Source organism: Clinocottus analis, unplaced genomic scaffold (genome assembly GCF_023055335.1).
Source record: "Clinocottus analis isolate CAN_PGR_092001 unplaced genomic scaffold, fCliAna1.0.p SCAF_3, whole genome shotgun sequence".
NCBI classification, from domain to species: domain Eukaryota; kingdom Metazoa; phylum Chordata; class Actinopteri; order Perciformes; family Cottidae; genus Clinocottus; species Clinocottus analis.
This window is the reverse complement of record NW_027176042.1, coordinates 21760012-21772356: the sequence shown is the minus strand read 5'-3', so window position 1 is coordinate 21772356 and position 12345 is coordinate 21760012. Positions and strand designations below refer to the sequence as shown.

At 44.7% G+C, this 12345-nt stretch overlaps 1 protein-coding gene across 1 annotated transcript; it reads left to right on the top strand.

Annotated features, from left to right (window-relative positions):
• Positions 1-251: 251 nt before the first annotated feature.
• Positions 252-12040, top strand: LOC137796275 (serine/threonine-protein kinase 4-like). Its single transcript, XM_068594116.1, has 11 exons — positions 252-1159; positions 2881-2961; positions 3974-4102; positions 4396-4510; positions 4604-4768; positions 4920-5087; positions 5451-5588; positions 5710-5835; positions 6028-6241; positions 7427-7578; positions 10031-12040. Exons 1-11 carry the CDS (start codon positions 1116-1118, stop codon positions 10187-10189), a joined length of 1491 nt encoding a protein of 496 aa, XP_068450217.1. The 5' UTR covers positions 252-1115; the 3' UTR covers positions 10190-12040.
• Positions 12041-12345: the final 305 nt, after the last annotated feature.

Here is a 12345-nt window from a genome sequence, read left to right as displayed (position 1 = left end):
ATATATATATATATATATATATATATATATATATATATATATATATATATATATATATAATCACGCCATTAGTGTATTGACTGGTGCGATGACTTCTTCGCTGGTATATCAGTGTTCTCGTGTTCGCTTTCTCTCTGGCTCCCCCATGCTGTAGCCTCGTGTACTGCAGGTGTGTGTCTCTTTAGCTTCCCCGTGCTGTAGCCTCGTGTACTGCAGGCTGTGTGTCTCTCTGGCTCTCCCGATCTGTGGCCTCGTGTACTGCAGGGTGTCTCTCTAGTTCCCCCGTGCCGTGGCCCCGGGTACTGCACTCATTGTCCGGCCCGCCTCCCTGTCTTTACTTCCTGGTCTGTTCAAACAGCGCTGGAGCGGTTTCGTCAAACAGGTCCGAAGTTGTCGGGACTCTGGAGTGAGCTCTGCGGCTCGGTGACGCCGCCCCCCGGGGAACAAGCCTCCGGTGCTCGCTGCTTCACGGACGCTACTTCACGGTGAACGGGACGAGGAGAGGACGAGGTGCTGCTGCTGCTAGTCTCTGGGCTAACAGGGCTAGCGCTAGTTAGCTTAGCATCAAGAAACCGAGGGACGAACAGACCACATAGACGAAGTGGACAGTTCCAAGACAGGTCAGGAGTTGCTCTAGAGGGGGGCAGGTCCAGGTCTAGAAGAGGACAGGTCTAGAGGAGGACAGGTCCAGGTATAGAAAAGGATAGATCTAGAGGAGGATATAACTAAGTCTAGAGGAGGACAGGTCTGGAAGAGGTCTTGAAGAAAACAGGTATAGAGGACAGGTCTAGAAAAGAGTCTAGAGGAGGACAGGTCTAGCTGAAGACAGGTCTAAAAGTGGTCCAAAGAAGGACAGGTCTAGAGGAAGACAGGTCTATAAGTGGTCCAGAGGAGGACAGGTCGAGAGGACGACAGGTCTAGAAGTGGTCCAGAGGAGGACAGGTCTAGAAGTGGTCCAGAAGAAGACAGGTGTAGAGGAGGACAGGTCTATAAGTGGTCTAGAGGAGGACAGGTCTAGAGGAGGACAGGTCTATAAGTGGTCCAGAAGAAGACAGGTCTAGAGGAGGACAGGTCTAGAGGAGGTCTAGAAGAGGTCAGGTCTAGAGGAGGACACCATGGAGAACCAGGACAAAGTCCAGATGAGGAATCACCCGCGCAGGTAACGTGATGCTGAAGAGAACTCATTGATCATCAATCATTGATCGTCTGGTTTCCTGTTCCCATAGTAACCAGACAACCAATACAGGAAGTAACCTAGTACTGGACTGTAGTTTTACTTTGAGGTACTTGTACATCACTTGAATACTTTTACTCCTCTACCTTAGTCAGATTATATTCATCAAAATAATGTAAAGTAGTTCATATTAGCTCTGTTCTGTAAATCTGTGGTTCTCTTGGTCTGTGGTTATGTGGTTCTGTAGGTCTAGTTCTGTTGGTCTGTGATTCTGTAGGTCTGTGGTTTTCTAAGTCTGGTTCTCTCGGTTTAGTTCTCTCAGTCTGTGGTTCTCTCTGTAGTTCTGTGGTTTTCTAGGTCTGTGGTTCTCAAGGTCTAGTTCTGTAGGTCTGTGGTTCTGTTGGTCTGTGGTCCGGTAGGTCTAGTTCTATTTGTCTGTGGTTCTCTAAGTATGTGGTTTTCTAGTTTGTGGTTCTCTAGGTCTAGTTATGTAGTTCTGTAGGTCTAGTTCTGTTGGTCTGTGGTTTTCTAGTCTGTGGTTCTGTAGGTCTGTGGTTTTCTAGGTATGTGGTTTTGTAGATATGTGGTTCTGTAGGTCTGTGGTTCTATATGTCTAGTTATGTAGGTCTGTGGTTTTCTACATCTGTGGTTTTCTATGTCAGTGGTTCTCTAAGTGTAGTTCTCTAGGTCTGGGGTTCTGTAGGTCTAGTTGTGTCGGTCTGTGGTTCTGTATGTCTGTGGTTTTCTAGGTCTAGTTCTGTTTGTCTGTGCTTCTGTAGGTCTGTGGTTCTCTCGGTCTGTAAGGGGCGGCCCACTATCATGTCTAGGAAACACTGATTTGTGGAGGACAGAACAAGGATCCACATCACAGGGAAGAAGAAGTAACTAGTGAAGTAAACATATGGTGTGTGTCCACAGACACACATGCAGACACACATAGTAGCATACATAAACAGACACACGCAAACACAGAAACACCCATAAACAAAAACCCACATATAGACGTCCACATATACACACACAGACACACACACTAGTTGACCTTGAGATGCAGGTTCTAGGTCATCAGCAGGTCAAACCTTGGTTTCTACAGACAGACCGTCGTCTCCCAAAGATCTTTTATTGTTTATTGTTTACGAGCTCGTTAATGTCCAGAAACAGAACAGACGACAGAACTCAGCCAGGTCTGTGATTGGCTTCTGGACTCTGTGTCTGAGATGGGTTTGGTTCTGGTTTGTGTTTTATCTGGACTTGTCAACCCTGTGGTTCTGTGGGTCTGTTGTTCTGTAGGTCTGTTGTTCTGTAGGTCTGTGGTTATGTAGGTCTGTGGTTCTCTAGGTATGTGGTTCTGTGGTTCTATAGTTCTATGTTTCAGTGGTTCTATGGTTCAGTAGTTCTATGGTTCTGTGGTTTATTCTATGTTCCTGTAAATGTTCTGCTTCAGTCTACATTTGTTGGTGTTTAGAACTCTGAGTAATGACGTGAAACTCCTGATCAATAACTTATTTACTGATTCCTGTGATACATGCTGGTGTTAAGTTGAATAATGAAAGTCTCTCTGTCCTCCTTGTCTGCCTGCCTGCCTGTCTGTCTGTCTGTCTGTCTGTCTGTCTGTCTGTCTGTCTGTCTGTCTGTCTGTCTCTCCTTGCCTGCCTGCCTGCCTGCCTGTTGTCTGTCTCCCTGTCTGTCTGTCTGTCCCCCTGCAGACAGCTGAAGAAGCTGAGTGAGGACAGTCTCACCAAGCAGCCAGAGGAGGTATTTGACGTCCTGGAGAAGTTGGGTGAAGGGTGAGTCCTCAAAAACACGCCCCCTCACTTCCTGTTCCCCAACACACTTCCTGTTCAGAGCGGTTGGTTTGTGTGTGTGTGTGTGTGTGTGTGTGTGCGCGTGTGCGCGCATGTGTGTTTGCGTGTGTGTCAGATGTTGACAGCTGATAGACGGAAGTTCCTCATCAGCATGACCTGATATTGGTCTGCGTTAGTCTTTTTATCAGAGTGATGTGTGTCTGGGACAGGAAGTCCTCCACGTATTCTCTAGTCAAAGTGAACCACAAAGCTTTCACAGGTAAAAGCCTCCTGGGGACTTGTTGGGACAGATTAAAACCTCCTGGGGACTTGTTGGGACAGATTAAAACCTCCTGGGGACTTGTTGGGACAGATTAAAACCTCCTGGGGACTTGTTGGGACAGATTAAAACCTCCTGGGGACTTGTTGGGACAGATTAAAACCTCCTGGGGACTTGTTGGGACAGGTTAAAACCTTGTGGGGGACTTGTTGGGGACTTTCAGAGGGAGATAGTCTGTCTTCAGTTCGTCTCTGCACACACCAGGAGACCTTTTGGACTCATTTCCCTCATATCATCATCAGCAGGAAGTTGTTCATGTTCCCCCTCAGAACCTCCAGCAGTTTGAACTGGAACAAACCTCAGAAACGCAGTCACATGATGTCACTTGTTCATGGAAGTTAACCTTACAAGGAGATACCTGTTGTGACTTTATTGTGAGACTGTGATGTGCAGGATTAAACAGAATTAAACAGGATTAGACCGTTTTAGACAGGATTGGACAAGATTAGACAGTATTAGACAGGATTAGACAAGATTAGACAGTATTAGACAGCATTAACAGGAAGATGTTGATATGATATCTAAACTATATTTAAATCGATCTTGTATTTCACAGCTTTAGTCAACAACAATATAAGTAGATTCCATTCAAAGTAAAGAGGTTAACTCCTCTAACTGTGGGAGCCGGACCAGGTTTACCTTGTTGACATGTGACCCCTCCTCCCCTGTCTGCAGGTCGTATGGCTGTGTGTTCAAAGCCCATTATAAAGAGACCGGGGAGATCGTCGCCATCAAGCAGGTTCCTGTGGAGTCCGACCTGCAGGAGATCATCAAGGAGATCTCCATCATGCAGCAGTGTAACAGGTACGCTGGTTCACGAGGCAGGAAGTCCTCTGTGGTCCTCTTCCTGTGAAGCATGAGCTAATATAAGCCTCGGTCCTCTTCCTGTGAAACACAGGCTAACATTAGCATCGGTCTTCTTGCTCTGAAACTCAAGCTGACATTAGCATCGGCCCTCTCCCTGTGAGCTATCCTGTAGTAGATCGATGTGCATAAACGTATTTGATCACATGATCAGAGCTAATCAATGAGAGGTGATCGCTGAGGTCATTGACGAGCTGAGGATGGAATTTAAAGGTTCTACTTCCTGTGTTCAGTCCTCATGTGGTGCGCTACTACGGCAGCTACTTCAAGAACAGCGACCTCTGGATCGTCATGGAGTACTGTGGAGCCGGATCGGTCTCTGACATCATCAGGATACGCAACAAGACGGTAACACACACACACACACACACACACACACACACATATATACACACACACACACACACACAGTTATACACTGAGCTCTGATTGTGTGTGTAGATCACAGAGGAGGAGATCGCCACCATCCTGCAGTCCACCCTAAAGGGTCTGGAGTATCTTCACTTCATGAGGAAGATCCACAGAGACATCAAGGCAGGAAACATCCTGCTGAATGCAGAGGGGCAGGCCAAGCTGGCCGACTTCGGAGTGGCGGGACAACTCACAGTGAGGACAGAGGACACAAGGAGACATGTGTCATGTGTGTTATAAATGTGGTGGACAACTAAACCCTAAAAGTACCCAACAGGATGTCTCAAAGTCAAGTAAATCCATTGGTCGGCATGTGTATGGACCCTGCTCTCCTCCTCTTTCTCAGGACACCATGGCGAAGAGGAACACGGTCATCGGCACGCCGTTCTGGATGGCGCCGGAGGTCATCCAGGAGATCGGCTATAACTGCGTGGCTGACATCTGGTCTCTGGGGATCACGGCCATTGAGATGTCTGAGGGGAAGCCGCCCTACGCCGACATCCACCCCATGAGGGTGAGAGGGTCACTTCTCCGCATGTGTGTGTGTGGAGACGTTGAGGCCGGGATTTAATGGCAATGAACAGATACAAGAGGAGGCTGAAGTAACTACAGAATGATGCCCTTTTGTTGAAAAGTCTGACCTTGTGTTTTGTTGGTTCTCTGCACACAACGACAAGCCTTTTAAAAAACGCTTGTTTTGAGAATGACATTTGGTTCGATCGGTGCTAGGCTACGCTAACAATCGGTGCTAGGCTGTGCTAACAATAGGTCCTAAAGAATGCTACATTTTTCAGTGCTAGGCTACTCTAACATTTTCAATGCTAAGCTACACCAACATTGTCAGTCCTAGGCTACGCTAAAGTTGTCACTCCTCCAGGCCATCTTCATGATCCCCACCAACCCCCCACCGACGTTCAGGACCCCGGATCTCTGGTCTCCGTCGTTCCAGGACTTCGTCAGCCAGTGTTTGGTGAAAAACCCTGAAAACAGAGCGACGGCCACACAGCTGTTACAGGTAACTTCATAGAGATGGTTTGTATACAGGTGTTACAGGTAACTTTAAAGAGGTGCTTTATATACAGGTGTTACAGGTAACATAGATGTTTATAGACATGTGTTCTGGCCCCTCCCCCCAGCATCCCTTCATCCGGGCGGCTAAGCCCAGCTCCATCCTCAGAGCTCTCATCACAGACGCCATGGAGATCAAACTGAAGAGACAAGAGGAAGCAGAGCAGAGAGAGCAGGAAGACGAAGAGAACTCGGTAAAGAACGGCAACACCTGACCACGGTACCTCTCGTAGAACATGAGACCAGTAGAGCATGAGACCAGTAGAGCATGAGACCAGTAGAGCATGAGACCAGTAGAGCATGACACCAGTAGAGCATGACACCAGTAGAACCTGTGTCTTGACGTTCTCCTGAATGTGTCATGACGTTCTCCGCCCGTGTTCCAGGATGAAGACGAGGTGGACCAGGGCACGATGGTGCGGGCGGGAACGGGCGACCTGGGAACCGTCCGCGCCGCCGGCTCGCTGGCCGGTTCCCTCGGCGGCACGGCCCGGACCATGATCGCCCTCGACGAGGACGAGGGAACCATGCGGTCCCTGCTGGGAACTATGGTCATCAACTCTGATGACGAGGAGGAGGAAGAGGCCGGCACCATGAAGCGTAAGCATTGGTTCTGAGAGGAGTGTTCTAACCCATGAGCCGGTTCTTCTGTCGTTGGTCCTAAACCCGAGAAATATCCAGTACAGGGGGATTCTGTGTCCACCATCCAGCAGTTTGTTCTTCCTCCAGTAGAGGGAGCAGTGGCGCCGTGTGTGTGTGTGTGTGTGTGTGTGTGTGTGTGTGTGTGTGTGTGTGTGTGTGTGTGTGTGTGTGTGTGTGTGTGTGTCTGTGTGTGTCTGTGTGTGTGTGTGAGAGAGAGATGATGTGACATGTGATGATATTTAAGCTCCTGCCCCGTAGCTTCAACACACGACGACTGTGTGTGACACACACAGTCATAAATACAAGTACACACACACACACACACTCATAAATATGAGTACACACACACACACACAGTCATGAATATAAGCACACACACACAGTTATAAATATAAGTACACACACACACACACACACACACACAATTTCCTCTCTGATGTTCTCATTGAGTTAGTATGGATCTCCTCTGCAGTTCAAACTGCATTAACATTTAGAGTTTATAATTATGTTAGTATCCTTCAGAGTGTGTGTGTGTGTGTGTGTGTGTGTGTGTGTGTGTGTGTGTGTGTGTGTGTGTGTGTGTGTGTGTGTGTGTGTGTGTGTGTGTGTGTGTGTGTGTGTGTGTGTGTCACTGACAGTCTGGTCTGCAGGTCTTGAGGATCAGATATTGATCTCTTGGTGTTGAATAATAAAAAGCTTTTAGTCCCAGTGATCAGTTATTGGCTGTGAGCCTCTTCATGTGGACATCAGGTCTAGACCCGCTGAACCCCTCTAGTGCTGTGTGGAACCAGAACCATCCGGACAGCAGCACAGCACTAGAACCCATCTTTCGTGCAAAGAACTCTTATCATGACATCATGAAACAGAAAGACTGGGAAACAGTAGAATGTAAATATCCGACATGTTTCCACAAGTTTTACTGAAGCTGAAGCTCCACATGGTTATGAAGCACAAACTTCTATACAACCAGAGGAGTTGCCCCCTGGTGGTCAGGAGAGAGAATGCAGCTTTAACACATGAAGCACAGACTTCTATACAACCAGAGGAGTCGCCTGGTAACCAACCGTAAATGTTAATAAAGTCACATATAATACAGGAATTCTGTGGTTTCTAAGCCGGCGTCTTGAACTCAATGTCTTCCAGGGAGAGACGAGACGATGCAGCCCGCCAAGCCGTCCTTCCTCGAGTACTTTGAGCAGAAAGAGAAGGAGGCCAACATCCAGGGAGATGGTGGAGGAGGAGGAAGGACCAACGCAGACAACCGCATACCGGCCAACGAAGGAGACCTTGAAGTGGTGAGTAACCTGTGTGTGTGTGTATTATGTATATTATATAATGTATTATAATAATATGAGTAGTAGGAGTATCTTTAAGGCTTTAAGGTTTTATTGAAACTAGAACTCAAGACTCTTATTGGTTCTTTTTGATTATTTTTGTAGCCTCACTTTGGGTCTTTGTCTCCTCTCTGACATCATGCCGTAGACAAAGAGTCAGAGATACAACAATTCAGAGAGACAAAGTCAAAGATACTTAGAGACACAGAGACAAAGAGACAGAGATACAGAGAAACAAAGAGTCTGAGAGACATAAAGACAAAGAGACGGAAAGGTGGTTTGAGACAAAGACTTCTCACGTTGTGACAACTACCCTCGTCGTCCTGATCATTGATAAGTAAATTACATAAAGAGCTTCTTTGGATGGAAATGTCATGAGAGTTTAAATGGTTACTCCGTTTAAAGGAGATATAAGTATTATATGTATATATAATAAGAAGTAACCTCTGTGCAAACACAGTTCAGTAAATCAGAAAACGTGTGAGAGGGTTTTATTGTAAATGTGTGGATGAAAAACATGTTCTGATATTTGGAGCACGTCGAGCAGCTTCATGTCCACTGGGTTTAATTTTAGATCTGTCCACTCGGCTATTTTGGTATCTTTGGTTCCAGATGTTTTTTTACTGTCGTTATTTAAAAAGCGTCTCTTCATCGTGCTCTTCCTCACAGTGTGAGGTCATGTGTGTAGAAGCTAACTCCTCATAGCACCCTGATATGAAGACAGTTATGTTTACGTTCATTCATTTTATATATATATATATATATATATATATATATATATATATATATATATATATATATATATATATATATATATTTATATTTATATTTATAGTGCGTCTGTCTATTGCATTCAACCGTGAGAACAACAAGAATAAAGAAAGTATGATTTCCTTAAGAAGACACAACTACAAAGTGCTATCACTAAGTGTCCTCAGAGTGCGACTAAAATGCTGCTTTCTTTATTCAAGCTGTAGTCAGAAAATAAGTGTTTAGTTTGTGCCAGAAGATGTAGGAAAAGTGAATGACACAGAAAGAGAGAGAGAGTTGGTGTGCAGAGAGAAGATGAGAGGACCCAGGACGGAGCCCTGAGAGACCCCAGTTATTGTTATAATATCTAGTGTAATAGTGTTGTAGTGTAACATATGTAATGTTATAGTATACAATATATGGTGTTATACTATGTATTATATAATGTTATAGTATTTTGTGTTATAGTATATACTATATAGTGTTATAGTGCAGCTTAGAACATGTGGAAGAAAGCACTACCATCTATTATTTAGGAGAAGAAGAAAAAAATCTTCAATTGTTCTACTTGTATCCTCCCTCATTGGTTTCCTTGTTTTCTGTCACTCCTTCGCTCCATCCTTCCTTTATTTAACAGACCCAGACGTGAAGGTTAAATTATTATTGTGTGTTATTAGCATTATTTATGAAGTGAGTCGGTGGTATAAATAGTTGCTGGTTGCACTTATCCTCTGATGCTGGCGCTGTGCATGAGCATCTGTCCTGTAAACAACGCTAAGGGTCTTAATCCTACATGTTGGTTCAGAGGGAACGTGTTCTCTAAAGAGAACTGCAGAGTTCTATGTTCTACGTTTCATAACCATTGGGAGAGGGAAGGTCCGACCACCACGGGTTCCCCTTCAGCTTTAGCTCCTACTTACTTTTCTTACTCTTCTTTACTTGAGCTCCAGTGCTTCTGGGTAATGAAGACCCAGAGTGCTGCTGGTAAGAGCTGAGAGGAGGAATCCCCCCGGGGGGTCTCGAGCACCTTTTGGTCATCGCTGGAGCTATTTTTAGTTTAGGCTAAAGATTTTCCTAAGTGTCCATTAACGGGTCTTTGAAGGCATCATGGAGGACGGATATATTTGTTTATACTCTTCTGAGCCCGTTATATACCGGTCCTTTATGGGGTTAGAGGTTATGGGGTTAGAGGATATAGGGTTAGATCTTTTGGGGTTAGAGATTAGGGGGTTAGATATTATGGGGTTAGAGGTTAGGGGGTTAGATGTTATGGGGTTAGATGTTATAGGGTTAGAGATTAGGGGGTTATATGTTATGGGATTAGAGTTTATAGGGTTAGAGATTAGGGGGTTAGAGATTAGGGGGTTAGAGGTTAGGGGGTTAGATGTTATAGGGTTAGAGATTAGGGGGTTAGATGTTATGGGATTAGAGATTAAGGGGTTAGATGTTATGGGGTTAGAGATTAGGGGGTTAGGGGTTAGGGGATTAGAGGTTATAGGGTTAAATGTTATGGGGTTATAGGGTTCGAGGCTATGGGGTTCGAGGCTATGGGGTTCGAGGCTATGGGGTTAGAGGCTATGGGGTTAGGCATCAATCAGACCTCCAGAACGAAGTGGGTGAGGTTCGCGGTCAATAAAAACGGGTTCTCTCTGGTTCTGTGCAGGTGAGCTCGTGGTCAGTGGAGGATCTGCGGCTGCGTCTGGCCTCTCTGGACCCGCAGATGGAGCAGGAGATTGAGGAGATCCGGCAGCGCTACCAGACTAAGAGGCAGCCCATCCTGGACGCCATCGAGGCCAAGAAGCGCCGGCAGCAGAACTTCTGAGGAGCAACCGGACCTCCTCATCATTAGCAGGACCTCCTGGCACTGAGGAGACGTCTGGTGGTCAAACCAACGAAGAAGAACAAGAAGAGGAAGAGGAACAAAAGGAAGAACTTCATGACGACCACGACGTTTGATCTCCAGTCCGTCAGCAGCTGATCTGGTCTCCAGATCTTCTCTCTTTATTTCAGCTTTGTTACTTTCTCTTTAAACACAGAGACGTTTTTTCCTCTTAAAGGAACAGTATGACTTGTTCTTAAAGGTACAGTGTCACTTGTTCTTAAAGGTACAGTGTCACTTGTTCTTAAAAGTACAGTGTGACTAGTTCTCAAAGGAACAGTGTGACTAGTTCTCAAAGGAACAGTGTGACTTGTTCTCAAAGGAACAGTGTGACTTGTTCTCAAAGGTACAGTGTCACTTGTTCTTAAAGGTACAGTGTCACTTGTTCTTAAAGGTACAGTGTCACTTGTTCTCAAAGGTACAAAACGTCTGGAAACCTTCTGGAGACGTTCCTCTTTTGACCGTAACCCTAAACGTTGAGGAACCAAACTGTTTAATCCGGATGGATAGCTCACTGAACGTCTCTGGAGACTTCAGACTGGATCATAAAACATTTTATAATAGTCCATGTGTACTTCCTTCGTAGAGCGCTGGATACACACCGTCTTCAAAGCTCACAATTCATCATGTTGTATTTCTACTTGATTAGATTTCTAAACTTCTGCTGCATGAAAAACAAACTTTACTGTCCTGTGTTAACATCGTCCGTTCCTCTTGAACGACCTCGTGAAGCTGCTGCTGTCGCTCGTTGAGCTCTTCTTCCTTTTAAAGGGTCAACGTGGTGAAAAGGCTTTTAGGGAATCTATTGGATGGAAACTTGACTGTTCACTTTGGTGTTTATTTTTGTATTCCAGAGGCCTGCATCTGTTTCTTACTGAAGAAAACAAAAGCCACAGATTTATGATTTATTAGTTTGAAACTGCTCCGAATGAGATTACTCCCCAAAGAGTCAGCATGCTGTAGCATGAAGCTGTAGCATGAAGCTGTAGCCTTAAGCTATTGTTTGAAGCTGTGGTCTGATGCTTCTGCATGAATCTGTATCTTGAATCTGTAGCCTGATGCTGTAGCCTGAAGCTTCCGCTCCTCCCTCATGTTCTTCTCCACAGAACCGAAACAGATTTATTTTTCTACGTAGCTTCAGAACCGAAGCAGCTCTCAGGTTGTAGAACTCAGGTGTAGAGGTAGAACTTTAACTAAGGGTAAAGGTAGAGATATATGTAGAGGTAGAAATAGAGATAAAGATAGTCGCAGCAGATAGTTTGATACAGGATGTAAATAAAAGACTTCTGGCTGTATTTGTATATTCTGATTACAGTTGAAGAGTTTCATCCCAAACTTTTCTCTAAGTTATATTAAGATATGTTAAAGTCAATGAATCCAGATGCTGTTTAAACTCTTTTTCATATTCTGTTACAAACAAAGCTTTATAGTTTTTCATGTCCTGTGAAGCAGCAGCGAGCTGCTGGTCACCGGAACCGTTTGTTTCTTTGTTTTTATAAACGACTCTTGCTGTGATGTTCAGCCATCATGAGGCCATGAGACGCGTCGTCATCCGTCTGTAAAGATGTGAGATCCTGAAACAAACGGTCACGTCGTCTCTCGGTCCACTGACCCGTCTCCAGGAGCTCAAACGTCTCTGCAGACATTTACTCGCGTTTCATGGTAAACAAAACGACTTCCATAAGAAAGAAAAGAACGTTTTATGCATCAAAACGTTCCTCTGGCGACACACTTCCTGTTTCTGGAGGTCATATTGAGTCTCATGTTTGCTTTGTGTGTTTGTTCTGGTTTTGTTTGTCGAATATAAAAATTAAAAAAGAAATTTAAACCTCTTGTTTGTTTTTACAGAAATAAAATGTTTTGATTTTAAAAGTATTTTCATATTTAACTTCTATTGCTGCTAATATGAGACAATATGAAGTATTTACTGAAGAGTATTATGTATTATACATATATTTATGTATTTTTATCATATTGCAAGGAAAGGTCCTAGATAGTGGTGTCATTCTTATTAATGTCAAATCAGCATTTTATTTCCTCTGAAAGAAACAAAGTGTAATGAAAAACTTGAAGTACTTAAAGTAAGAAGTACTAAATGT

Bases quoted from the DNA above. Each gene is read 5' to 3' on its own strand.
- LOC137796275 (XM_068594116.1), top strand. From the start codon at position 1,116: ATGGAGAACCAGGACAAAGTCCAGATGAGGAATCACCCGCGCAG. The intron at 2,962-3,973 runs GTGAGTCCTCAA...CCCTGTCTGCAG, and splicing joins CTGGAGAAGTTGGGTGAAGG to GTCGTATGGCTGTGTGTTCA. The intron at 7,579-10,030 runs GTGAGTAACCTG...GGTTCTGTGCAG, and splicing joins ACGAAGGAGACCTTGAAGTG to GTGAGCTCGTGGTCAGTGGA.